Source organism: Cetorhinus maximus, chromosome 12 (genome assembly GCF_964194155.1).
Source record: "Cetorhinus maximus chromosome 12, sCetMax3.hap1.1, whole genome shotgun sequence".
Taxonomy (NCBI): Eukaryota; Metazoa; Chordata; class Chondrichthyes; order Lamniformes; family Cetorhinidae; genus Cetorhinus; species Cetorhinus maximus.
Genome location: NC_135890.1, coordinates 115,975,390 through 116,000,358, shown reverse-complemented (window position 1 = coordinate 116,000,358; position 24,969 = coordinate 115,975,390). Strand labels below are relative to the sequence as shown.

Here is a 24,969-nt window from a genome sequence, read left to right as displayed (position 1 = left end):
AACAACTTATCACTCTGAAACATCTCAATATGGCTTCCCAAACTAGATTACCTTTGAGGTACAGCATCCTATAAGCAAACTTGCAAGAGAACAGTGGCTAACTTGAGCTTCCTGGTCAGTCATCCAAACTGGTTGATTGCCCTATAAGGAAAAATCAAGCCAATATAGAACTAAAATTATGGGTCTGGTTAAAAGGTGGTTCTCCTCCGTTTGGTTGACAAGCCACTGCAAAACCATAGGTACATTATGATTTACTTCAGTTTTGAAAATCTAGCAAACTTACGGCCCAGACTTGATGAACTGAATGGCCTCCTCCTATGTTATAAATTTCCATAGTTCGATGGGAGCCATAACTTCTAAGCATTTGTTATTTGTTACTGCTGAACATGTTGAATATATACATTTGTAATGTCAATCCCACTGCATCCTTTTGAACAGCACACCCATATGTTTCCAAAGAAGTCCACTTTTATATCTCCCATCTGAAAGGGAAATGTGTGTAATGCATTGTATCCAGTTAACTGATCTGGTTTTTACCTTATGATTACTGCAAATACATTTATGACATTGTTTTCCTTCTTTAGTTCCTGGTGCAAAGGTTTGAGATTGCCAAGTACTGTAGTGCGGACCAGGTGGAGATCTTTGGCAGTCTTCTGCAACGCTCTCTCTCCTTAAATGTTGGGGGCTCAAAAGGAAGCTTGAACAGGCACGTGGCTGCCATTGGACCAAGATTCAAGTACGTGCAGTGTGACTATGATGGAAATTGAATGAACAGTAATGCATTAATCATAATGCCATCATGTGCGGCACTTCAAATTTGTTCTCGAGTGAGAGGAGAGATTTTTTCATTGAAATTTTCAGATCTGTTCCCAGGATTCTGCTAATGCTGTTCTGAACCTTGCTGCCAGATGGCAGATGATTACAGCATTGGATGACTCGCCCTTCATTATGTTTTATTTCACCCCTTCAGCCCTTGTGGAGGAGCTACCAGCCTCTGCTTGGTACCCTCTATAGCAACTTTTTCAACTACAGCTGGTGCATGGGAAGACTTAAGGGGATAAAAAGTACTGTCAATTCACATTAACATTAATGCACTTTGCACCATAGTCACACTTCATGTTTTGGCAGATCTAACTCCTTCTACTCTTGTCGCTATAGGTTATTGACACTCGGCCTTGCATTGTTGCACGCTGATGTCATTTCCAATGCCACAATTCGAAATGTGTTGAGAGAGAAGGTCTATTCCACAGCCTTTGACTATTTCAGGTAAATATCATATTGTTACGATGCAAAATCGGATTTATTTTTTGTGTAGACACATAAAAGAATCTCAATTTAAATGTTTCTAATTATTTTAGCGTCGCACCTAAGTATCCAACACAAGAGGAGAAGAGTCTGCGGGAAGATATCAGCATTATGATCAAGTTTTGGACAGCCATGTTCTCTGATAAGAAATACCTTAATGCAAATCAACTTGTCCCTCCTGGTAAAGTTGTTTATCCTTCCTTGCTAAAACCTGGTTTAAATGAATGAAAAGACCATGTGTCAATTTATCCTAGAATGTGCAAAATGGTGACTGGAGGGGACACATCTGGCAAAAGTTGCTAAATTTGCAGAGTAAGTTTGGAGTGGGTTAAGGAATGGAGGGTTGAAAATGTGGCTACCTGGCATGTTATATAGGACATGGAGAAATTAGTAACACTGCTGAAAGACTGGAGAAAAGTTCAGAGATTTCAGGGCAGTGGCCAGGGTTTTTAAATATATATTTATATACAAAATGCACCTTGTCTTATTTTCTAATGCTGAGAATTTGGGAAATTTTGTTAAGGCGCTGCTGAAGTTTATTTTGAGTTAAATTGAAATAGTACAGAAATATCTATATATTTATTTAAACTACAATATGTGCCTGGCGTCTTTCTGTACTGGATGAATTGATTAAATTCTATATAATCTTTCCTTTATGCTTCTCTAAGGTAAAAATTACATTGGAATTTTAGTCATTTAAGGAAATTCTTGTCAACAATAGTGGCTTTAAATGGTACAAAATTGCATATTTGAAACACTTCATTTACTGATTGATGTTCTGAATGCGACATTGAATTATTGTAATGCAAGCACTTTAGCTAAAGTTTTAGTCTAATTACAGGACCCATGCAAACACGGAACATGAAAGGGCCATTGGATGCGCTGAGCCCATTCCTTCTACAGATCATATACAATCCGGTCTGTCAAAAAAATGTGTCCAGCTAAGAAAAGTTTTACAGATTTCTCCCTACCCCTAGCATTTAAGCTGCAGAATTCCATCATGCATTATTCACCCTTGACCACTTGACTTTCTTTGCATTTTATCATGATGCCAGCAGCCAGTCATTGTGTTGCGTACAAAATTTGATCATCTCTATCTGTGCTAACTTTATAACACTTAACCCTGTTCTGATCCTTCGCTCCCTTGACCCCATAGTCTGGAATCCCTTCCCTAAAGCCCTTCACCCTTCTATCTCCCTCTCCTCCTTTAAGACCCTCCTTAAACCCACCTTTCTGACAAGCTTTTGACACCTTATCAAATCTATTCTTCTTTGGTGCACCCTCCAACTTCCTCCCACTCTCTCCATCTATCAAATTTTAACTCATATTTTATTATCCCTCTCCTGAATTTCATTAAAGCAGCATAATGGGGAAATGTGTCTATAGTTTACTTCCTTCAGTACAGATTCCTGCATCACACTCTGAAGTAAGACCCTTCTGGCACAAAGACATAAGGAGAGACAATGGGTAAAAAGAACCTGAAAGTTCAGAGGAAATGAGGAGAGAGAAATTTAGGAAATGTATAAGGGAAAACCAAGAAACAGAAAAGGAAGGAAAGGAAGTGAGAGAAACTAAGGCTGCGGTTTCTCAATTGGTGTGTGCCACTGTGGCTGAACCCTCTTCTGTTCAAACAAAAAAGCTTGGCATCTAATCAGCATTTCAATCTTTCATAAAGAAGCTATTTTTTAATCTGAAAAGTTGTGATTTGTTCCTAATTTTCTTTCTTCTTATAATCCAATATGTGAAGGCACTTAGAACAATCTCTTAAAAGAAGAAAAGACCCATTCCAGTAATTTTCTTCCCCTCCATAACTTTTGTCTATTTTTCATCAAAGGGCCAATGCACATATTTCACATTTTCTTCTTATTTTTCTTCATTTTGGTACTACTATTATACACACTTTTTAAAAAAAAAATGGTATCTCTGCAAATGCAAGATGAGATTTTGATTCAGACCCTAAGCTTTGTGCTGTGTATGATGATCATTATTCCTCAGCTAGCAGAAACACTTGTTTTCTCTCCTGTTCTTGCGAACAGTTTCTAAACTTTCTGCCTTGACAGTTTGATTGTGAAATTCTCCACCTGACTAGTTCTGATTTTCAGAGGATGAATGGGAGATGTACCAGAAGAAGCTGAATATCTCATTTTAACCCAAAGTAGCTTAGTGCAGATCATTACGACATTGCCATAGTGCTTACATGGTGCTCGAGGAAAGTGCCAAGGCTATAGTCAGATCTGACAAAATAGCAGCTTCAATGTGAACTTCAAACCCTCCCTCCACCTCCAACACAACTTCTGGTTGTATAATCTTTGAATTCTGGTCAGGATTGTCTTGATAGACTAAGTTTCCTGAAACTTTGGTGAATATCTTACTTGAAGCGTGCACAATTACCCATGTTCTCGAAATCTTGCTGTACATGTGGGATGGTTAAGGAAGATCCAGTGTTCCCCCCCATTTTCTTTGGTCTTTAGTTAAGCACGAGCAGAATTTTGCTCAATCTGCAGCTGATCTATCCTATTTTGTTTCATAGTTTCTTCAGAGTGCCTTTGCTTTTTCAGCCCACGTTGGTTCTTGATGCAGTCTCAGTCCCTGTGAGCGTGACTGTCCACTTGCGATGCCCACTTTCACATTAATTGCTTGAAGCTGCATCTGTTTCCACTGTATAGAGCTACTGAATGTAGTGGTTATAGTACAAGATTGGCAACGTGAAGTTGAGTTCAAGTCCCACCAAATTGTGTATTAGCATCAGGAAAATGGCACTGAAAGTTGGTCGCCCACATCCCGAGAGTAAATGAAAATAAATGGGTGTAGTGAAGAGCTAAGAAGCTTCATGGTCAACTAGAGATATGTGTAATTCCCTAAGAATTGTACAGTGCACTGAAGTTAAATAAAAATTTACTACTTGTACCCACTGCACCTTTCTAAATTAATGATCTAATGCTGCTTCCTTTGGCCAACAACAAATTTAGACAGCATATTTCAATTAGTATTGAGTTTTTTCTTCGTTTAGAATTATATATGTCTCCCTTGCCTGCAACCTCCGTTTATTTCTGCCTCCTATGTATCTTTTATGCCCATTTTCTAAATGGGAAGAGAATGAGCAGGAAATTTGCCAATTTATCTTGATTTGGATCTAGTAGATGAGTGTGAGAAATTTAGAATAAGGAATGTCATTGGGCTTGTCCATCTATATTTTGTAAAAGTTTGCAATCAACCCAGAATAGTCACACTGTTTGTCTACTATGCAATATGTCCTATGTGTTGGGAACCCTGCCACAAACTCCGTTTCCTAGCCTCCGGCTCTAGCCCTCTCCCCAGCAACTGTCCAAGGCTGAACCAGACTGTTTGCACCCTTGGTGTTATATTTGACCCCAAGATTGCCACATATCCACTCCATATCTAAGACTGCCTATTTCCACCTCCACAACATCAACTAATTCTCTTCCTGCCTTAGCAATCTGCTGCTGAAACCTTCATCCATTCCTGTGTTACCTCAAGATTTAATTATTCCAATGCACTGCTGGTTGGCCTCTCATTTCAACCCTTTTTAAATTTGAAGTAATTGAAAACTCCCTACGCCTTTCCGCCTCTCTACCTTGCTTTCTTCCTTTATGACACTCCCTCCTTGACCAAGCTTTTGGTCATCTGACATATCTTCTCATGTGGCTCGGTTTCAAATTTTGTTTTATAATGGTCCTGTGAAGCGCCTTGGGATGTTTCATTATATTAAAGGTGCTATATCAATTTAAATTGTTGTAGTAGTATCTGGTGTCATTGCAACAAAACATATTTTGATGCATTCTTACCAACAAACTTGCTGGATGTCCAATTGATAGATGCTTCAGAGAAAAATTAAGGTGTTATAAGCCACCTCAAAGGTTTACTTGTATGATGTATTACTGAGCTAAATAGAGCAAGAAGGTTTGATAACCTGTTAGTTGATGTCAGCAGATATGCTACGATTTTGCACATCATTCTTGTCCAGAAAGGATTTCCTTTCCTGACCATATGCACTGCAGGAAAGCACAAGTGTTATGTGTGGATATCATGTGAGGGCAGAATGCTATGTTGCCTTCATGGACTATTTGCTTATTGACACTTGCTGTTTGGGCACATGTGTAAAGAACAGCTGCTTGGGCAAAGAAGTGGGATATGTCTAATACCTGAAAAATGGGTCTCCAACATAAATCGATGCCATCAGAAGAGAAAGGAGCAGGAATTAATATTTTCTCTTGCCACATATGAGGTTATACTTGTGCAACCAGATTGAAACAATTGTACAGTAAAGACCTCAGGAAAGTGCTATTCATCAGCCAGTGCTCAACTGACATATAATAATGCTTTTCAACTGCTTGTAGTCTCTCGCATGCAATTTTGTTTGAAAATGATTATTGCAATTTTATTGTGGTGCAACAAATGCTATTAGGCATAAAGTTTACAAATGGAAAACTATTCTTCAGACAACCAGGATCCCTCTGTGAATAACCTGTCTGTAATAACTGTGGCTGATTCGCGGAACAATCTTGATGTTGCTGTTGGAACACGACAGCAATCTGCACAAGGCTGGATCAATACGTACCCACTGTCCAGTGGAATGTCGACTATCTCCAAAAAATCAGGTGATGTTTGCAATGGAAACCTTTTAAACTATATTGGAGCTGCATGTCACCTAGTTATCTTTCAGAGCGTGAAAAAGGCTTTCTGTGCTGTAGCTGTGACATTTTTGTTTCTTAGTGCCTGCTGTTTGATTTATCTATTACTGCTGCTTTTGCATTATGATCATATAATGTGTGCAAAAATCTTCTACAACTTCTGTAATGACCATTGCATGTACAGAGATCACTTGAATTAATTTCATTGTGTGATTGGTAACTTGCTCCTCATCTCTCCAAAGGTGACTTTTAAAAAAAAAAGCAAAATATTAATTTAGTATCAACTTCATTCAGCTCATGCCAAGATATCCAGTCGCATCTTAAAAGAAGCAAAATTGCATGTAGGAAATCTTAATATGCATCAGATAGGCATTAATATATCCTTGGTAGTCTGAAATTGTGTTTTGTTGGCGTCCAATGCTTTACACAATATTCTTGAGTTATTCTACATAGCCTAATTAAAATGTTTTATTCTTTCCAACCAGGCATGTCAAAGAAGACTAACCGAGGTACTCAGTTGCACAAGTACTACATGAAACGACGCACACTTCTGTTGTCTTTACTGGTGAGCTGGTTATCTAAGTAGTTGAGAGAAAGCTGTGCTTTACACATTCTCCTTCATTAAGGCATTCCCTTTACTGGCTAATTACAGGTCGGCAAACAATAATGATGTGGGATTAAGAAGGTTTCACTAACTCAGCATCTAAAAATGTTCTACGATCTAGTTACCTGTTTACACATGATAGGTATGGATGAGAAAAGCCATATGACCAGCTTATTGAGAATGACACCAAAGGTCCCTTCATTGCAATATTCAATTTGTTCTTAAATCATTAGTGGATGATTGCTTCCACTACTTTATTCAGGAACCTTCTCCATCTACTCCACTTATTGATCACTCTTTGCTTCACTGATATTGGTCTTAAATTTGTTTTTTTCCCCCCCTAGTTCCTGCCTTTTGGCTCTTGTCCTATTGCTGCAATTGAATTTAAAGTATTTTTCCAAATTTACCTTTTCCATATTGTTAACAATCTAGTTAGCATACTTCTATAATATCACCTCTCTGACACCTGACAATTTACCAGATTTTACTTTGCCATTGTTACTATGCAATAACCTAAACCAAAAATAGAACAGCTGAAGAAGTAATATTGGACCCCATTCTTACACACTTTCAGAAATAGCTGAAATTATGCGTGCTATATTTACGAACTTTGCATAATTATTGGCGTGCTTTTCACTTGGGCCTTCACTTTGGGAGAAGGGCATTACCTTGAAGCATACCACAGGGCACTGCGTCATTACTATTCTATTTCCACTAAAACTTAAATTATCATTCCTCTTACAAACCTCAAAGATTAGTCAATAGGCTTATGGGGAAAATAGCATATGAATGAGAATGTGTTGCAAAGCTGCAAAAACAGATAACTGGATTGCTTACATTAAAAGATAAATATAGAGCCTTTAATGTAGTAAATGGCCCAAGGTGTTTCAGAAGAGCATCTGCTTGAACTTCTCTTGTAAGGTTCATCAATGTCATCAAAAAGCTTTTATATTTTAACATATAAAGATGTGTAAGATATAACACACTCATATTCTTATACATCAAACCGTTTGATGTGTAATGTATTACCATATATTGTTCCTCAAAATTTGGTCTGTTTTACTCCACCAACGTAGTTGTTCCAATTTCACGTGGCTAGGTTTTGGGTTGTCGAGGAGAGTAATTAGCTAGCTAGTCTAATCTGTACATGCAGTTGCTATATCACAGCTCTGCTCCACAGCCTCTGATCATTCTAAGGAGCCAATATGTCATGAACAGTTCATTAAACATATGGGGTATGCTATTTGTCCAGTCAGCACAGTTATATAGAGTAACACTTCCTCTCAATTCCAAATTGCTTAATTCCAGTTGTTGGATCGTTCAATTTGTTTTAGGACTAATAATGGCTAAATTATCGGGAGTATATATTTTACGTAGGCTAGGCTTCATAAGTAACTAAGAATAAATAAAGAAAAACTGTTTCTAGTGGCAGAATGGTCGATAATTAGAGGACCCAGATTTAAAGGGATTGGCAAAAAGAGCAAAGGCAACATGAGGAAACATTTTTTATGCAGTGAGTTGTTGTGGCAGGGCGGTGGCAGTAGCATTCTAAAGAGAATTGGATAAGTACTTGAAAGGAAGAGAATGATTAAGGCCTATGGGGGAAAATAGACGAGTGGGATTAATTGAATAGGTCTAATAAAGAACAAGGACTAGTCCAATGGGCTGAATGTGTTGTTACAATTTATTATTCAGTACTACAGTAGATTTCTGGATGATCTTTTGAAAAAGCATCTAACCGTAATATATTGTATTATAGAAAGGAAGACCCCTTTTATTGGGTGCCTTTCATGACCTCAGGATACCCCAAAGCATTTTACAGCCAGTGACATTCTTTTGAAGGGTAGTCACTGTTGCAATGTACAAAATGCACCAACCATCTTGCACACACAAACGTGATAGCAACCAGGTAATCTGGTTTTCGTGATGTTGATTGAGGGATAAATATTGACCTGGAAACTGGAAATAACTCCTCTTTTTTGAGATAGTGGCATGGGAGCTTTTATGTCCATCTGAGAGGCCAGGTGTGATTTTGGTTTAGCATCTCATCTGACAGTACAGCACTCCCTTGGTACTGAACTTGAATGTCAGCCTAGACCCCATAGTGAGACTTGAACCCAAAGGATTCTGACTTGGAGGCAAGTGTTCCACCCACTGAACCATGGCTAACACACAAAAGAATGTTTATTTTTGTTTTCAATATTTAGGCAAGCGAAATTGAACGTCTCACCACATGGTATAATCCTCTCTCATCCCCTGAGTTGGCAATGGACCAGGCAGGAGAACTCAGTGTAGCAAATTGGCGGTCAAAGTATGTCAGCCTGAATGAAAAGCAATGGAAGGATAATGTAAATCTGGCCTGGAGCATCTCACCTTACTTGGCAATAGAGCTTCCTACCAGGTAATGGAGTCAGAATGATTAAAACCTTGCATTATTTTACATTGTGGGTGTTAATTGGCAGCAGACGCTGGATCCAAAACTGCTGTTTAACATTTTATATCAGGAATGAACCAGATAATGCATAAATTAAAATAGTAATATTGGTTATGTACGTTTTCTGTGTCACCACAAAATACAGGTCCTCTATTTTGTTCTTCTTCACCCTATAGGTTTTGATCTGACGCTAGTGGAATCCAAACATTTTCCTTTTAAGTGCATACACATAAGCCCATCGTGAAGTTTTTTTGTTTGCATGGATCTAAATCTGCTTGGTGCACAAAACACAGGAAAATTAAATTGAATAGCTTCCCTCAGTGGATGACCCACTGGGAAGCTGGACCTTGCAGGGCAGAAAGGTACATACGTAGTTGGTAAAGTGTTCACTGATCTCTTCAGTAGGCATGTCATAATTGTCCTCAGCATTGCATAGTTAACGAGGATAGAATTTAACCATTGCTCCCATCCTTGAATGCTGTTGAGCAACCTCTTGCTATATTGGATGAGGCCATAACTAGATTCAGCTATGACATTCCCACCCACCCTCTTGCAGTCAAATAGTTACCGACAGTCGCTGTTGAGGCTTGCATGTGAGGTACAGCAACTTGAGTGAGATACTGGAGGGAAACTGACGCGTACAGAATTGTACCTCAGTGAAGAGTGAGTGCCTTTAGCAAGAGCAATTGGAAGGAGAAAAAATTAAATATGTTACTACATGGCTGACGGAGAGTCTAAAACCAGTATGATAAAACTTGATGGTTTTTTTTGCCCGATTCTTAAAAATGGTCTTTCCTATTTTGTAATTCCTTGTTACAATATTCTCCTTTTCATTCTTGGTTGAACACAACTCACTATAGATTATGTGGGGAATAACTGTTTGGAGAATCATGTAGGCTAGGATGGAAATCTCTTTAGTGGAAGTTTATTTGTCCTTGGGATGTGGATGGTATAGTCAAGGCCATCATCTATTGCTCACCCCTGGTTGCCCTCGGAAGCTTGTGCTGGGCCTTCTCCTCAAAACACTGCAGTCCTTCTGGTGTTTCTGCTGCCAAAATGATGCTAGTCAGGGAGTTGCAGAACATTGGTCCAATGACGAAGGAAGGAATATTGATAAAAGTTGAAGTCAGAATGGTAAATGACTGGGAGGTGATGACGTTTCCATGATATTGCTGCCTTTGCTCCTTCCGTGGTTGATGTTTCAGGGAAGAGGTGCTTTTGTAACCTTGGGCAGAATCTTCCGGTTGGTGAGCGGGCCCCGCCCCTTAGGTTGAGCCTTCACTTCCTTCCTACCCACTCACTCCCTTAAACCCTCCCTTCCCCCCCCCACTGCCACTCTCCCTAACCTACTCAAACCCTCCCGGCCCAAGACCCCGGACTGACCTGCTCCAGGAATCCAAGGCCTTGGGGTCCTTTCTTCACCAGTCCCGGTAGCTGCCACTGATGTCTTCCAACTGGATTGGTCAGTAGCTTCAGAGGGTGGAGTCTCCGTCCCAATGAGGGATGGAAGTCCTACATGGCTCTCATTAGTCTGCCTGCAGCACTTTATGTCTGCGGGGTGGGTCAGCATGGAGCATGTCGGCTCCACGTCAGCCTGGTTTCTGGTGGGGGTGGGGGTGTGTTGTGCTGTCACCCCCTCCCCCCACTTTATTATTCAATCTTTAGAATGTGTTATCCACCTTCTACCATTTAAAGAAAATTTTGAGCAAGCTGTTCTTTGGGTAGGAGTTTGTTTTGGTCTGTTGTTTATGGCATTGCCAGAGGGAGATGTTTATAAAATATTTATTGCTGACCTCTGATGTTCTGGCCAGAGCCAAGAGGCCAGTAAGTAGGGCCTGGACCAAGGCAAATGACCATCTGTACAGGTTCTTCCAGTCTTTGGAGCCTCGACATGAGAATAACTTTGTGCAGCATTACAGCCACAACAGCTTCTGTAAGAAACATAACTTCATGTGGGACGTAAAGCAGGAGAAAAAATATATTTTATAATTATCTTCAGAACTGAAACACTTGAGGATGGCAGAATTATACAAATAAAGCACTTAAGAAAATACTGCAAAACCAGTGAGACATAGAGCAAAAGGCCAAATATTTTACAATGTTTAAAAAAAAACTGGGAAATAAAAGGTTTTGTGCAGAAGTTGGTGGGGTGGGGGGAAGAAAAGCAAACAAATGTACTTACATCATAGGCATGTTTTGCAAAGCAATAATTAAATAGCATTACTAACACTATATCTACGAGGCCCGTGTTATTAATGCATGTAACATTGCTAAGTTGAGACATTCACGTGCCCTACTACTTCAGTGGTGTTGGTATATTACAGCAAAATACAAACTGCCTTTGAGTTTAGTTGACAGCAAGACCATAAACACATCAGTGTGAACATGTTTCACATCTCATAATGCCGGTGATCAGCACCACCAGAGATGTTTGAAGGATGAGGACTATTACACCTATAACTAAATTAGACTTCTTGGTGACTCACACCCGCTTGTTCAACATTTTGCATCTGCCAGGTTTAAAAACACTGAAGCCATTGGAGCAGAAGTAACTCGTTTGGTGAGGCTGGATCCTGGAGCCATTAGTGATGTCCCGGAAGCCATCCGGGTAAGTTTATGGACATTAAAGAAATGCCCTCCTAAATAACTGTCCTTATTTGGTTTTTATCCATAAACTTTAAAAATGTGCGCAATAGAAAATGGGGAACTGTTTAATTTGAAATTAGATAAATTCTTAGTGATTATTTCGTGGTAAAACGTGCCAGAAAATTTATAAGTGCTCATTGCCAGGCCTATTAAAATATCAAATGCGGTGTCATTTTACTTGCCTTTTGATATATTTCTGTAAAGTCAAAGCTTTTCTTTCCATTCTTTTGCACTCTTGGTCGTAACCCATTATGACACCTGAGATACAATGACAAGTCCAACAGGACATTTTATGAGAAAGAGCTGCTTGCTCAGCATTTTTCGGCAGTTGTTATAGATAACTATGACCAAGCTTTTCATTCGACATTGTGAGAATGCTAAGAAGGATTTGACAGCTGGCTGAATGTGTTCGTCTAGTTACGTTCTGAGGATCTGACATGTTTTTAAAAAAAAACCTAGGTTTCGGTGACGGAGATGAAGCACATAATCTTTGGGAGCTGCCCAGTGAGACTGAATATTTGATAGTGGGAGCAAGGACATAATAGACACACATACACATAGAAACTAGGAGCAGGAGTAGGCCATTCAGCCCTTCGAGCCTGCTCCGCCGTTCAATATGATCATGGCTGATCCTCTATCTCAACGCCTTGTTCCCGCTTTCTCTCCATACCCTTGATACCCCTAATATCCAAAAATTTATCAATTTCTTTCTTGAATATACTCAGTGACCCGGCCTCCACAGCCTTCTGTGGTAGAGAATTCCACAGGTTGACTGCCCTCTGAGTGAAGAAATCTTTCCTCATCTCAGTCCTAAATGGCCTGCCCCGTATCCTGAGACTGTGGCCCCTGGTTCGAGACTCACCAACCAGGGGAAACACCCTCCCTGTGTCTATTCTGTCTAGTCCTGTTAGAATTTTATACGTTGTAATCAGATCCCCTCTCATTCTTCTAAACTCTAGTGAATACAGGCCCAGTCGAACCAATCTCTCCTCATACGACAGTCCTACCATCCCCAGTATCAGCTTTTGAGGGTTATGTTGGGGATCATTCGTTTTAGAAACCAATCAGAGTGTGTTGTATTTGATTACATTAGTTAAGCTCAAAGCTGTAGGGATTCAGCTTCAATCTTGGGAATGGGTAAGAAACTGGTAGAAGAGGTAGAAAAGAACTGGGGATAGAATTTGAAATAAAAACACAAAAAATGCCAGACAGCACCTGTGGAGAGAGAGACAGAGTTAACGTCTCAGGTCATCAAAAGGACCATCATCAACCTGAAACGTTAACTCTGTTTCTCTCTCCACAGATGCTGCCCAAACTGCTGAGTATTTCCAGAATTTTCTGTTTTTATTTCAGATTTGGTAGCATTGGTAGTATTTTGCTTTGTGTTGTTGCAGGGGTTAGAATTTCCTGGGGTCCCTGAACCCCACCCTTAACTCGGGTTGGAGGCTGGCAGAAAACCTGGTGGTTAAACTGTTTCTCGAAGGTTTTCCGTTGATATTGCACCACCGTGGCAGAGGGAGATATTGGGAGGAATCCCCTTGGACCTTGCTGGCAAGGCGTTTATTTTGAGGAGCTCTGACAGAGTTGGGGGGGAATTCCAAGTGGGGTGCCAGTGCTGTGTTGGAAATATTAATGCGTTTAATATACAACAGTGACCTAGAATCAGAAAGTCAATGCAAATTAGTTAGATTAGCAGAGATGCCAAACTAGGAGGAGGCTGCACAATGCAAAGAGGCAGCTCCGGAATTACAAATGTTGTACAATGTGGGCCGATCAATGGCAGGTGACATTTACTTCACTTTTGTGCTTTTGCTTGCATTTTTATTACGGCTTTCATCTTCTAAGATTGTCTCAAAGTACTTCACAGCCAATAAAGTACTCTTCAAGTGCACTCTCTGATGTAACTCTAAAGCTGATAACTCATAAAGATCATGAAATCAGCGTCCAGTCAGAATAATGGAAGTTAAATGTTATAATCAACTGTGAGGTAATTGGATGCTGAAATGGGGAATATATAGTCTTTCTGGCTGAATAAATTAAAAATGAGCAGAAAGACCATTCTCCACCATTGTGATCTTGTGACAATAGTTTAAACCAAGAGTATTCTTTCCAGAAAGGCAAGAATTAGAATTTGCCCTTTAATACCTAATGGGAAATGGGAAACAAAATATTGCCACACGAAGCTGTGTGGTACAGAGGTGATGAAAATGGCAAAAGGCGAGTAATACATCCATTTACACACTTTCATTCCCGGATATCTGAGGTTTAGATAATTAATAAGATCTGGACTTGTAAGCAAATTCCTCATTCTGTGATCCTGGCTTGGCATTTAGAAAATTAACTTGCTCCTTTGTTTGCTGATTAGCTTGGAATTCACTGATATCATCTGCCTAGAAACTATTACACACTTCGCACTCTGGGAGATATTAATTAAAAATGCGCATTGTATTTATAATGGTGAAAATGACATTTATTACACACATAACATAAACTGCAGTAAATTAAGGGTGAAGTTTCTGGCAAGTATGGGCTGTTGTAAAGTGCCTTGAGCTGAATGACTGTAAAGGTAACTCCTTTTTGCTTGCATATATTTGCTTTGCAATGTATTCACAAATTTTAAATACTGAGCAAATAGTCTGGAAAGAAAATGTTAAACATTGTTCATCTGTTAGGACTTGCATTCAGTTCATTTCGCTACTTGTTTGGCTCTGGGAACCTTTCAAGATATTGGCATGATGATGAAGGCAATAGTGGTATATGATGATAAAATGCTGTTTTTTTTTTGGTTGCTCCCTGCTCTCTTAACAGTTGCTGGTAATCCTTTGCAACTCACCTGAGTGGCTGTTGTTTATATATGAATCTAAATGAGGTTTGCTGGGTTCGTAGATCTTGTTCTGCCCTGGGTACATGCACACATTTACTGAAAGCAGTCGTTTTCTAGGCTGGCTGATGTTTTTTTTACCCCTCTCCCTAACCGAGGATAGTAAGACCATCCGGAGCATTTTCAATTATTCACAAAGTAATATAACGCTATTTTTTTCAGCTGCCTAACATGTCAAGAGAATTCAGAGAATCTATCCAGATTAAGGGGCTTAAACAATAGCTCGGTCAGCCTACCCTTAATCGGTCCAGTAATTCAGCTCATTTCCTGGATCTTATCCAATCCTATGCTATGTGTTTCCTCACTAGTGGTCACTTCCAACAAATAACTCTTTTCTGCTTTATTGATAATACTGTATCAATTTGCACCCTGTCAATCAACTAAGCTTGGTTGATGCCATAAATCACCTCATTGATCTGGTCTTTTGCAGCTCCCCAGCTGCTGGTCTTATCGTACTGATCCTCAGCTAGCATTTTGGGCTTCATACTATTCCTTTTCTTTTTAAGAGTTTTGAGAGGAAATTAATTGCACTGCCCCTTATTTTCTTAGGACCTCAGAACTCTGGAATTTCTAACCTTCGTTCTTTGCATTTCCTCTCCTCCCTCCAACCTTCAAATGTTTTCAGTTCAAGTTTGGTATCACCTAATTGTTACTTTCCAATTTATCTCTCCGCTTCTTTTATTATTTTCCATTTTGCTGATGTTCTGCCGTGTGGCCTTCACTTTGCATCTGCATTTATTGCTTGTAATAGATTTATCAAGGAAATGTTTAAGCTTTAGCATTAATAAATTGTTTGATTCAAATTTGGTGCGGGAACACCGATCTGGATATATGTACATAAATCTTGGAAGATACCAGGACGAGTTGAGAAGGCTGTTTAAAGATATAAATAGAATCCTTGAGTTCATCCAAAAAGGAATTGAATAAAAAAGGAAAGGAAATTATGCTAACCTGTTATTGAAAATAAATGTTTAGGACTCAACTGGAATATTGTGTTAAGTGTTGGGCACCATAGTTAATGAAAGGTGTCAAGGCCTTGGTGAAGGTGCAAAAGAGATTTACAAGAATGGTACTAGTGATAAGGAACTCCATTTATGTAGAGAGTTTGAAGAAGCTAGGCTTGTTCTCCTCAGAGCAGAGAAGATTAAGGGGAGATTAAGAAAAAAACAGTTTCCAGTCACATAAGGGCTGGTAACTAGAGGACACAGATTTAAGGTAATTGGCAAAAGAATGACAGGTGTCATAAGGAACCCGGTCTTTTTCACATAGCAAGTTGTTGTGACGTGGAATGCACTGCCTGAGAGGGTGGTTTCAAAAGAGAATTGGCTAAATACATTTTATTGAAGCTTTTCGCCTTGCACTCATCAAGACAACCGCAAGAATACCAATGTCAAGGGAAACAACAACTTTATATTGTATAAGAAGAGAGTGCTGATTGGTTGGCAAGTGGACTCTGAATGGTAGAGGCATTGTCACGGAGAATTGCACCAGTTAATGGTGACTGACAGTTAACTGCCAAGCATTGTTTGAAATTTAAACCAGGCTGCTTGACTGGTCAAGGCATTGCCCTGAGGAATGAACCAGCGAATGGCTATCACTTATTTTGCTTAGCTGAAACAGGCGCAATGCGTGTACATGTTCTTTCTGTCTGCAAAGAGCAGGGCCCTGTGTATTAATACATATAGCTTCCAGTACACACAAATGTGCCACACTTCGAGCCCGACTAACAATCTTAAAGTAGATGTATTTAGCCCCTGTGGTGCAGTAGTTGAACTTCTCTTTCATTTAGACCACATTAATCTGATTACACATGTAGGAATTCATGGCAGGAGTGAGGTAAATATGAACTTAACCACCTTCTCTGTTATTAAACCTTTTGTGTATCTTAAAAGTTAAAATTTTCCCTCGTGTCCTGACCAATATTTACAACCCATAATTACATTTCTAATTGTGAAAGCTTTTGTGCAAATTGGCTGCTGCATTTCCTGCAATACAGCAGTGACTACACCTCAAAACAGTACATACTTCATTGGTTTTAAAGCACTTTGGGGCACCCTGAGGCCCTGAAAACTCTATATCAATGCAAAGCCGAACGGCAACATTAGCTAGGATCTGCAATTTGAGATAACGCATAAATTAAAGAGATCTGATTATGCACTCGTAAGTGGTTCCCTTGAAGCTCTGGGATGGGAATAGAGCCATTAATGGGTGGCTAGGGTAATACAACAGGTAAGGGAAGAGATTAAATAATTATTTCATTTCAGTGTTTACCAGGGAGATAGAACAGGTGGATGTGATATTGCATGATCAGATGAGTAATGAGATAAGTGCATTTAAAATGAAAAACAGATGTATTGAATAAGCTAAACAAACTCAAAGAGGATAAAGTCCCTAGTCGGGATGGATCCCATCCATGCATTTTAAATAATCTAGGAAAAAGATAGCAGGGGCATTATTACACATATTTAATACTTCAGTAGAAAAAGGTGCAATGTCAGGGGACCTATATTTAAGAAGGGGAATATGACATGTCCAGGAAATTATAGACCAGTGAGATTACATTGGTGGCAGGAAAAATAATTGTGTCCCTACACAAGGAGCGAATAGAAGAACGTTAGAAATGAGAAGTATAATAATGAGTAATCAACATGGATTTCAGAAAGGAAAATCTTGCTTGAACAACTTTATTGAATATATTGAGGAGGTAACAGAGAGAATAGATAATGTAATGCAGTAGATGTGATTTATCTGATTTTCAAACGGCTTTGGATAAGGCGCCCCATAATTAACTAATGGATAAGGTCAGATAATGCAGAGTCAGGGGACAATTGGCAGAATATATTGCTTGCTGGCTTCAAGACAATGCAGAGAGTGGGAGTAAAGGGTAGCTGTTTGTTGTGTTGTGGGTTTGTTTGATGTCTGAGTGATGAGATCTTGAGACCTGTATGTTTAAACATGAACCATTTGTTGTTACTCTAACTATGTACAGATCCCAGTTATGTCATGCATGGTGCTGCTGCCAAGCTGGTGGGCTGCTTCTAGGGTCTACTCTCAGTCTATTACCATGTGACTTTATACATCATGGTGGAGGCTATGGTGTAATGGTATTGTCGCTGGCATAGTAATCCAGAGACCCAGGGTAATGCTCTGGTGATCTGGGTTTGAATCCCACCACAGCAGATGGTGGAATTTGAATTCAAAGTTTAATGATGAAACCATTGTCGATTGTTGTAAAAACCAATCTGGTTCACTAGTGTCCTTACCTGGTCTGGCCTACATGTGATTCTGGATGACTGCCCTCTGAACAAGGGCAATTAGGGATGGGTAATAAATGCTGGCCTAGCCAGCGACGCCCAGATCCCATGAATGAATAAAAAAAAAACCATACCATGGATGGTAATCCTTCCTCTGCTGAGCACCTTTACATTACAATGGCATGCGGATACATACACATCATACAACACTGTTCACAGTCATGGAGGATGGGCAAGGACTAGTGCTGGGACCACTGTACTTCACAATCCACGTTCATTATTTGGATCTTTGGAATCAAAAAACGCAATATCTAAACTCGCGAATGTCACCAAACGGCGGGGTTGATGGATAATCAAGTATTGAAAAGGACTGCAACAAAATACAGGGTGGCACTAATAAACTGGCTATTGTTCCGGCTATGTGGAAAATTGCCCAGGCATGTCCTGTACACAAAAAGCAGGACAAATCCAACCCAGCCAATTACTACCCCATCAGTCTACTCTTGATCATCAGTAAAGTAATGGAGCAGTACTATCACTAAGCCGCACTTGCTTAGCTCACTGACGCCCAGGGTTCTGCTAGGGCCACTCAGCTACTGACCTCATTAGAGCCTTGGTTCAAACATGGACAAAAGAGCTGAACTCCTGAGGTGAGAGTGACTGCCCTTGCCATCAAGGCTGCATTTGACTGAGAGTGGCATCAAGGAGCCCTAGCAAAACTGGAGTCAATGGGAATCAGGGGGAAAACCTTCCACTGGTTGGAGTCACACCTAGCACAAAGGAAGACGGTTGTGATTGTTGGAGGTCAGTCATCTCAGCTCCAGAACATCACCGCAGGAGTTCCTCAGAATAGCGTCCTTGGCTCAATCATCTTCAGCTGCTTCATCAGTGACCTTCCTTCCATTATAAGGTCAGAAGTGGGGATGTTCGCTGATGATTGCACAATGTTCAGCACCATTTGTGACTTCTTGGATACTGAAGCAGTCCATGTCCAAATGCAGCAAGACCTGGACAGTATCCAGGCTTGGGCTGACAAGTGGCAAGTAACATTCATACCGTACAAGTGCCAGGCAATGACCATCTCCAACAAGAGAGAATCTAACCATCGCTCCTTGACGTCAATGGCATTACCATCACCGATTCCCACTATCAACATCTTGGGGGGCTACCATTGACCATAACCTGAACTGGACTAGCCATATAAATACTGTGGCTACAAGAGTAGGTCAGAGGCTAGGAACCCTGTGACGAGTTAACTCACCTCCTGATTCCCCAAAGCCTGTCCACCATCCACATGAGTGTGATGGAATACTCCCCACTTGCCTGGTTGAGTGCAGCTCCCACAACACTCAAGAAGCTCGACACCATCCAGGCCAAAGCAGTCTGCTGGTTTGGCACCACATCCACAAACATTCATTCCCTCCACCACCAACGGACAATAGCAGCAGTGTTTACCGTCTACAAGATGCATTGCAGGAATTCAGCAAGGCTCCTTAGACAGCACCTCCCAAACCCATGACCACTACCATCTAGAAGGACAAGGGCAGCAAATAGATGGGAACACCGCCACCTGGAAGTTTCCCCCCCCTCCCAAGTCACTCACCATCTTGGCTTGGAATATATCACCGTTCCTTCACTGTCGCTGGTGGAACTCTCTCCCTAACAGCACTGTGGGTGTACCTACATCACATGGACTGCAGCGGTTCAAGAAGGCAGCTCAGCACCATCTTTGCAAGGGCAACTAGGGATGGGAAATAAATGCTGGCCCAGCGAGCAAAGCCCGCATCCTGTTAATGAATTAAAAAAAAATATTGGCAAATGAAGTTCAACATAAATATGAGATAATACATTTTGGTAGGAAGAATAGTGAGGTCATGTATTGCTTGGAAGGTGTGAGTCCTGGTAGGGTAGCTGAACAAAGGAATCTCAGAGTACAAATACACCAATCTTTAAAGTTGTGTCACAGGTTAGTGAGGCCCTAAAAATATGAACCAAGCACTAGGCTTATTTCTAGAAGGAGAGAATTGAAATGTAGGGAGGTTATGCTAAACCTGTATTGAACCTTGGTTAGACCACACTTAGAGCAAAGTGTGCAGTTTTGTTTGCCATACTTTAAAAACGATACAGAGTTACTAGAAAGGGTGCAGAGAATATTTACAAGGATGATACCAGAAATGTGAGGGTTTACATATCAAGAAGTGTTTGGGTCTCTTTTCTCGTGGGGGAGAAAAAGAAGGCAGCGGGTGACCTAATAGAGGTCTTGAAAGGTTTTGATAGAGTGGATATAGAGAGAGTGTTTCCACTTGAGCATAACTAGAGGCCATCGATACAAGAGAAATCAAATAAGGAATTCAGAAGAAGCTTATTTTCTCAAAGTGTGGTGAGAATGTGGAACTCGCAGGGAGTGGTTGAAGTGAATAGTATAGATGCATTTAAGGAGAACCTGACAAGCAAACGTGGGAGAAGGGAATAGAGGGTTGTGGTAATCAGTTTTAGATGAGGAAAGATGGGAGGAGACTTGAGTGGAGCATAAATGCCAGCATGGACTGGTTGGGCCGAATGACCCATTTCTGTGCTGTTTATCATATGTAATCCTATATAAAGCTCCATGCCTCACCTCAATGCAACAAAGACAAAAAAAGCCAGGGACACCCTTGCCTTTGGCAAAATGTTCAACTGCATGAGTAACCCCCATCAGACATCTGCACAATTAGGGAGATGGCTATTGAAATAAGGTGGAGATGCCACAGGGATGATCAACCCACCCTTGTATCAGCGTGTTTGAAAGTAATGTAATAAAGAAAGATTGTACAGTTGGTGGGAATGGGAGGGGTGGGTCTTGTTATCCTTCACATTCAAAACTGTCATCCATATGAACTTGGCTACATCAAATGCTGATTCTGGGAAAGTTTTGGAGCAAAGAAAGTGAAAGGGATATTTAATAGCAGTTTTTAAAATTATATAAGTATTTGGAGTGAATAAGGAAAGGCTATTTTGTTAGGTTACAGAGTGATGATAAATGACAGGTATATTAGGAACACAATTTAAAATTGTCACTGGAGAAAGTGAGGAGAGGTTGTAGGAGAAATTTTTTTATGCAGCATGGGATGTTTTTCCACAGGAGGTGATTGATATAGTGGCCATTCTACTGTTTGGCAAAATTGGACAAAAATTTGAAGCATTGGAAATATCTGAAGATATAGGGTATGGGGAGAGAACAGTCAAGGGGATTAGTTTTGGATTTTTCTAATGGACAACTGGCGTGTATTTAAAGGGCCAGTTGACCTGTTACTGCAAATCTTTATGGTGAAAGCTAAGACTATCAACCATTGGATTAAAGAACTTAATGAAATAGCTGTTTGTTAGCATTGGCCTAATTTGCTGTCAAAGTAACAGTGAAGCTAGTGGTGCTCAACATTATACGTAAATGGTACAGCAACTTCAGGCAAGGGCAGAGGCATGATTAAACTCAAATATCCTTAAGATACTGTCCATTAGTTTCGCGAAAACAGCACCTTGCTGCCTGCCTCACTGTTGACGGGCACTGATTGTTGTGAGGTTGCTGTGTTTGCGTAATAGATACAAACGTAACTTGCCACGGAAAGTTAAGTATTTTCTATTTCAGTCTAAGTAACTCTTTCGAGTTATCAACAGTCACAGATTGTAACTCTTTCGAGTACATTCACAGTTCTTGGTTTCCGGCAGTGGGACATGAACTCACAACCTTCTGATTCAAAGGTAAGGGTGCTATGAACTGAGCCATCCTTTTAGTGATTTGATAAGTGCTAATTACTGCTTGCTACTTTCCTGGCACTGAAAATTAAATATAGTACAAATAAGGAATCTCATTTCTTCAGGGTTTAATTATTGGAAAATTTTTATAAATGTAGAATTCTTAATTTTTTTTTTACTTAGATGTATTATTTTCTTTCTCAATCCATTCTTCCTTTCACTCCCTTTATTTCTCTTGCTGCATCTGATTTGATATTGAATTCACCCACTCTTAATTTATATTTCCTTTTTAGTCTTTGCGATGTTAATTTTACAATCCTTCAACCTGATTGGTTAAAGGAGACACAATTACTTGCCCTATTCATTCCTGTCCCAGATGCCCAGTTTCCTCTCACTGTGATGCTATCACCTCACACCTACAGCAACTTGACACACACAAATTTAAAAACCTAAAGCAAGCAAGGGCAAGTCTAACTAACAGTAGACACCGTTAGATTCGGCATTACAGGAAATTATTGCCCAGTGTGTAGAATGCGGGATTGGAGGTTGCGTGACATACCTAAAATGTTCTAGAAGGAGGTGTCCCTGTCATTTTCCCCTGCTTTCACAAATAGCTACATTTCTATTGGGCTCCTCATGTACAAACATGTCAGAGGAGGCAAAATAGAAAAGTATTAAGTTGTTGGAGTGGAGGGAAAGCCTGGCCAAGGGGAGGTTATTAGGTTTTTGAAAGGAGCACAGTTGTGATAAGGTGGAGGAACTCGTGAAGGCAAGGGAAGAGTAACCATTGATGGTTGAGTGGGAGGAGTGAGAAACAAGATGGTAACCAGTGTTGGAAGAGCAAAGAGTGTATTTGGGGCCATACATCTCTAGAAAATGGCAGAAATAGAATGCAGTGAGGCCATGGAAGGATGTGAAAGTCTGCTCAAGGATCAAAATAATATGAAGGACTAGTGGATATCTGTAGATAATATTTTTGTGCTGAATTGTTGTATTCTATTTTTAAACTGCCTTGACCAAGGAATTTGTATAAATAATGCAACTGTTAGACCTGTGACTTATCCCAATGATTAACAATTAACCATTAGCCATTATACTTATCCCAATGAAAGGTTAGCTTTTTGTACAATTATTGATATCCGGTTTGGTTTCCTGTTTCTGGGTTAAACTATTTTCTCTGCTTTTTGTTTTATAGCATCTGGTCACTTGGCACACAATTGATGCTGATGCACCAGAGCTGAGCCATATTTTGTGTTGGGCACCTACAGATCCACCAACTGCCCTCTCTTACTTTTCAAGTTTATATCCACCACATCCACTGACCGCACAGTATGCTGTGAAAGTGCTGCGTTCGTTTCCTCCGGTAAGGAGCAGTATACTGGGGGTGGGATACTTCATAAATTAATTGCTTTGAGAATGTAATATTAAATGTATAAATAATGCGCACATACTTCCTGGAAGTACCACAGTCGTGTCCTGTCACACTTTCCATGTCACACTTCATCGGTAACATTCCAATTGTTATAAAACTGTGTTCTCCAGCTCACTTTGCACAACCCCATGGGAGGTAAGCTGGTAATATTTTAGGCAATTGGCAATGTTCTATGAACAGAAATTGCTTTTTTATGTATGAGTCAATCAGCAAGTGTGACATTTTGAAGTATGATGGACGCAATTTAAATACCAGAGTTTATTTTGTATATATTGCATCTTAAATGTTTGTTTCAGATCTATCTCGTTGATATAATAATAAAGCTGCCCCTGACCCTTGACTATCTATTTCTACATTCGTTTCAGTGTCTGTGAGTAGAAAATTGAAACTGTGGCTGTCTGTGAGGAGACTGTAATTTTCCTGAACCAGCTGGTGATCTAAGAGTTACATGGTGTTCCTGAACCTTATACAAAATAGAATATAGTAGTTGCAGACCCCTCACCACTTCCTTGCCACCACACCCTCACCACCCACCCACCCGTCCTCCACATGCACACAGGCACAGGCGCGTGCATAGACACATGCACACAGACATACGCACACACAGATGCACTCATACACTCTCACACACACACACACACACACGTGCGTGCGCGCCACAGACACACAGTGAGACCAACAATCATCATGCTGGGGTATGTTTTTTTGGGTGTGATGGTGCCTCACCCCATTGGCTTATTTCCTTGTATAAGTGAGCCCTCAGAAGAACAAATGCGAATATTAACCTAGTCTGTTCACCTCCTCCTCACACTGTTCTTTGATTTTACCAATGAGCCATTGGGGCCCCTCACTGAACATTCCTTAAGAGATGATCACAAAGATCATGGCAAAATACAATGCTAAATTTTAGCTGCACCATGCTTATAAGCAGGCCACCTATTTGGTCTGTTAGATGTAAAAAATTAAGACTGCAAATATTGGGAATCCGAAATCTTTTCACTGCACGACTGAGATGATTTTTGCATCTGACCCCTTCAAATAAAAATGTATTCCCTGATCATTAACTAACTGCCTTCTTGTAACAGAAATACCTGGAAAAACTCAGCAGGTCTGGCAGCATCGGCAGAGAAGAGCACAGTTGACGTTTCGAGTCCTCGTGACCCTTCATGACTCTTTGCTTTTATTCTTGTAACAGAACTCAGAATACCTGATCTTCAATTTTACCTGTTGTCCCTGTTTCTTCCCCTCGCCCCACTCCCGTTTAGCACCATAATTCACTCCTTGCTTACCTTCCAGTTCGGAGAAAATGTTTCTAGTTGAAACAGTAATCCATCATTTCTCATGACAGGCGCTGGCCGTTCCTGCTGAATTTCAAGCACGCTGCTTTTTATTTACTTAGTTGGAACGATGTGTGGTGTGAGAAACGAATTAAAGGGGTTATCGGAAGATATGACATTTTAGGTTGAAGAGATTGAACAAAGCTGTATTTTGGCTGACTTGCTAATCACCGGCCCATATGTTTTTCCCAAACAGGATGCAATTCTGTTCTACATTCCACAAATTGTTCAAGCCCTCAGATACGACAAGGTAATGAATACACCCACTTTATTTGGTCAAAGACAAACAGGAAAGGATTTTACTAGTTCACACTGGTGTTTGGTTTGCTACTTATTGAGCTTAAAGGTCCAGAAATTCATGGAAATGCCCCATATTTTCCTTTGCAAGAATGACTTTTCTGTTCTATTGTTAAGACGTTTGCAGATTCCAAATTTGCATCTGACACAACAAAGTTGGTTTAATGAGTTTGCCTCTAAACAATTTGTGGTGGGCAGGGTATTATCCTAAAGCTGGGCATTGTTCCCTCTGCTCGATTTCACACCGCTGTTTTATTGTGTCCAAGTTATGGGAATACCAGGGAACCTTGCTGAATATTGAACCTATAGTCACTGTGGACGGGCTCTGTTGAGTCCTTCAGATGATGTGAGAGGATCTCCATATTTTGTTTTTGCCAATTGACTATTGATCATAT

The 24,969-nt window shown here is 40.2% G+C and overlaps 1 protein-coding gene across 2 annotated transcripts in view; it reads left to right on the top strand.

Annotated features, from left to right (window-relative positions):
* Nucleotides 1-24,969, top strand: part of pi4kab (phosphatidylinositol 4-kinase, catalytic, alpha b) — a 147,733-nt gene that overhangs the window by 95,301 nt on the left and 27,463 nt on the right. For both annotated transcript variants that reach the window (XM_078554470.1, XM_078554469.1), the window contains 9 exons: nucleotides 585-736; nucleotides 1,159-1,266; nucleotides 1,359-1,486; nucleotides 5,766-5,924; nucleotides 6,443-6,522; nucleotides 8,769-8,962; nucleotides 11,513-11,603; nucleotides 22,704-22,871; nucleotides 24,474-24,527. In XM_078554470.1, the coding sequence (XP_078410596.1) occupies nucleotides 585-736; nucleotides 1,159-1,266; nucleotides 1,359-1,486; nucleotides 5,766-5,924; nucleotides 6,443-6,522; nucleotides 8,769-8,962; nucleotides 11,513-11,603; nucleotides 22,704-22,871; nucleotides 24,474-24,527 (1,134 nt within the window). The remainder of the gene's footprint in view (nucleotides 1-584; nucleotides 737-1,158; nucleotides 1,267-1,358; nucleotides 1,487-5,765; nucleotides 5,925-6,442; nucleotides 6,523-8,768; nucleotides 8,963-11,512; nucleotides 11,604-22,703; nucleotides 22,872-24,473; nucleotides 24,528-24,969) is intronic.